The sequence below is a fragment of the Bison bison genome, unplaced genomic scaffold, assembly GCF_000754665.1.
Source record: "Bison bison bison isolate TAMUID 2011002044 unplaced genomic scaffold, Bison_UMD1.0 scf7180017864066, whole genome shotgun sequence".
Classification (NCBI taxonomy): domain Eukaryota; kingdom Metazoa; phylum Chordata; class Mammalia; order Artiodactyla; family Bovidae; genus Bison; species Bison bison.
The window spans coordinates 6,307,743-6,310,687 of record NW_011494638.1 but is presented as its reverse complement, the minus strand read 5'-3'; the positions used below and the strand labels follow the sequence as shown (position 1 = coordinate 6,310,687).

Below are 2,945 nucleotides of genomic sequence, written 5' to 3'. Positions count from 1 at the left end.
AGTTCCAAACTGAGATGGGAAATAAGCTCCCTTTCCCCAGCTCAACACTGCCATCCCAGGTGGCTCAATGGCAAAGAATCTGCCTGCCAATGCAAAAGACATGGGTTCAATCCCTGGGTCAGGAAGATCCCCTGGAGAAGGAAACAGCAACCCACTCGATATTCTTGCCTGGAGAATTCCATGGACAAAGGAGCCTGGCGGGCTATAGTCCATCGAGTTGCAAAGAGTTGGACATGACCTGGTGACTAAACAACAGCAATAGCTGCCTTCTATTAGCCAGGCTCAGAAACTGTTCTCCTTGCATTTGGGGATCTCACAGTCTCTCTGAAACAATTTGGACAGCTCCTGAGCCTTGCTCAGAAACAGCCCTTCATGAAAACAGTCCGCTTACTCCTCTGAGTGCAGGAGTTAACCAACCCCAGGCTAAAGGCCAGATGGGAAGATCTCACACCATCTTTCACTCCCTCTTCTCCTTCCTGCTGGTCTCTGCCCCTTTTCCTCCCATGATAACTCCAAATATATCAGTGTATGCAAACAGACATTGACAGGGGTGGTGGTGAAGTGTCAGCTACATTGGTAAGGTCTGGGACCAATTTATCCTAAGTAAATATTTGATGATATTCAATTCAGGGAGTTATGTAGGTGAAATACGGCAAAACCACATCTCCACCTTTAAAAAGTAGCTGAGAATATGCCTACATTTATATTGCATGGTTTGTGGAAACCACACTTGTCTGAATGCAGTTGGGAGGGTGTGGGGAGAGGCAATGGAGCATTCTGCATGCTTGTTTGAAGGCAAGAAGGTATTCTGTCTCTGGTGTCAAGGCCTGCACTGTCATCTAGCCTTGGCCCATTCAGGGTGGCCCCTTGGTTATTTTTGCATCTTGGGTAGGCAGTAGAGTGTGGGGATCACAGCAAAGGCTCAGCATGAGTTTGAACAGAAACACTGCTCCTACTTAACAAACCACATACATGGGAATCTGTAACCTGGACTGCCTTAGGATCTGAGTGCCCCTATGATACGGAAAGGCTGCCAGCCAGCAAATGACTGTTCCGAGTACCCAGTCCCCGGAGGCTCTGAGGGGGTCTGGGCAGTCATTCTTCAGTGCTACAGTGGCAGTGCTTGTCACCAGTCCAGCCAACTCACCTGCAGGATCCTCCCCTGGACCGTCCTGCCCTGTACTGGACCTGTACAGCCCTGTCTAAACTGCCTTTCCCATGATAGATCATTGGAAGTGTTGTTTAGTAATTGGGACCTATGCTTTGCTGTCTCATGGACCTGGGCCAAATCTTTGATTTGCCTTTTTACCAGCTGTGGGATGTCTGGAAATTAATTTAACCCCTTGGGGGCTTCCCAGATGACACAGTGGTAAAGAATCTGCCTGCCATTGCAGGACACACAAGAGACACAGGTTCAATCCCTGGGTCAAGTAGATCCCCTGGAGTAGGAAATGGCAACCTGTTCCAGTATTCTTGTCTGGGGAATCCCATGAACAGAGGAGCCTGGTGGGCTATATATAGTCCATGGGGTCGCAAAGACATGACTGAGCACAAACCCAAAGCAAAAAGCAAAAATCTTCAGGCCTCCAGTTTTCTCTGTAGAATGGACAGTAATACCTGCCTCAGAGTGCTGCTGCAGAAGAGAGAGGAGGTGTTACAGAAGAGAGAGGAGATAAATTGTATACAGCACCCCATACAGTGCCCAGCACACCGGGGTCCCCATCTTCCCTTATCACCAACAGTCTTACCTTAGTGTTCTGAGTCCCCAAGACAAGGCTGCTAAAGATTCCACAATCTTTGGGAAGTGGATCATTTTCACACTTCCTTCCTAAGGTCCCAGGCTGCATTAAGTATCATTTCATTTTGCTTCTCAGAACCTCAAGAATTGCTTTTAATTAGTCTACCACTCAGGGCAGGTTGGACCAAGACCTCTTAATTAGCCCTGCACCTCCATGAAAGTAACAGCTACTTTGCAAATGGCCCAGGGCTCTCTGTGATTGCTCGGATAAAGGTCTGGGGAACTGCCTCTGTTGGAGTGATCTTCACGGGCCATTCACAGAATATCTGGGAAGTGGTTTTCAAGCGTAAGATGGAGCTTATAAAAGAATGTATTGACAGGCGAAGAATACGATTCAGTGGCCGGATTTAGGAATCAGTCAGTTCTGAGTTCCAGCCCTCATCTCTGTCTCTTGCTGCAGGTTGACAAAGCGGCAGGTCACTTAGCATTTATTTGCTGGCCGTTTAAAATTGGTCATTTATAAAAATAGAATCAAAGATATTCTTGCAGGACTGCTGAGGTCTAAAACAGTTAAGGTATGTAAAGCACCCAGAACAGTGATAGTACACTGGGATGGCTGGGTTAGTAGTGGTTGTCATTGTTTCTGGTACTTACCAGAGACACCTGCACTCACATAAATGGCCATTGCAACTGCCATTGAAAATCCAGTATTGATAGTGATGATTCCTCCAAAGTGTCCTCGACTGAGAACAGCTTGGGCAACAGAACCACATCCAAGGACCTGGAATGAGAGGAAACTCAACAAGTGAGTGAAGATGGCCACCATCAAAGACAATGGGAAGTCACAGTAACAAGAAGCATTTTTCAAGCACATTCACAAACCAGGCTGCCACAGGCCTCATATAAATCAGCTTATAATCTTCCAACTGTGCGCAGGTAGCAAAATGCTGGTCCCGAGGCTGCATCTGGATTATGGATGAGTTTTGTTAGGCCTTCATAGTGTTAAACTTTTTAATGAATCTATAAATTGGATAATTTGGTAATCATTTCATTATACATAAATATCTAATCATTATAAAACTGAAACTATGGACTTCCCTGGTGGCTCAGATGGTAAAGCATCTGCCTACAATGCAGGATACCTGGGTTCAGTCCCTGGGTCAGGAAGATCTCCTGGAGAAGGAAATGGTAACCCACTCCAGTATTC

The 2,945-nt window shown here is 46.5% G+C and overlaps 1 protein-coding gene across 1 annotated transcript in view; it reads right to left on the bottom strand.

The window, feature by feature from the left end:
* AQP9 (aquaporin 9) overlaps nucleotides 1–2,945 on the bottom strand; it is a 50,647-nt gene that overhangs the window by 16,624 nt on the left and 31,078 nt on the right. Inside the window, exon 2 of the mRNA XM_010836814.1 lies at nucleotides 2,393–2,519. Coding sequence (XP_010835116.1) covers nucleotides 2,393–2,519 — 127 coding nt within the window. The remainder of the gene's footprint in view (nucleotides 1–2,392; nucleotides 2,520–2,945) is intronic.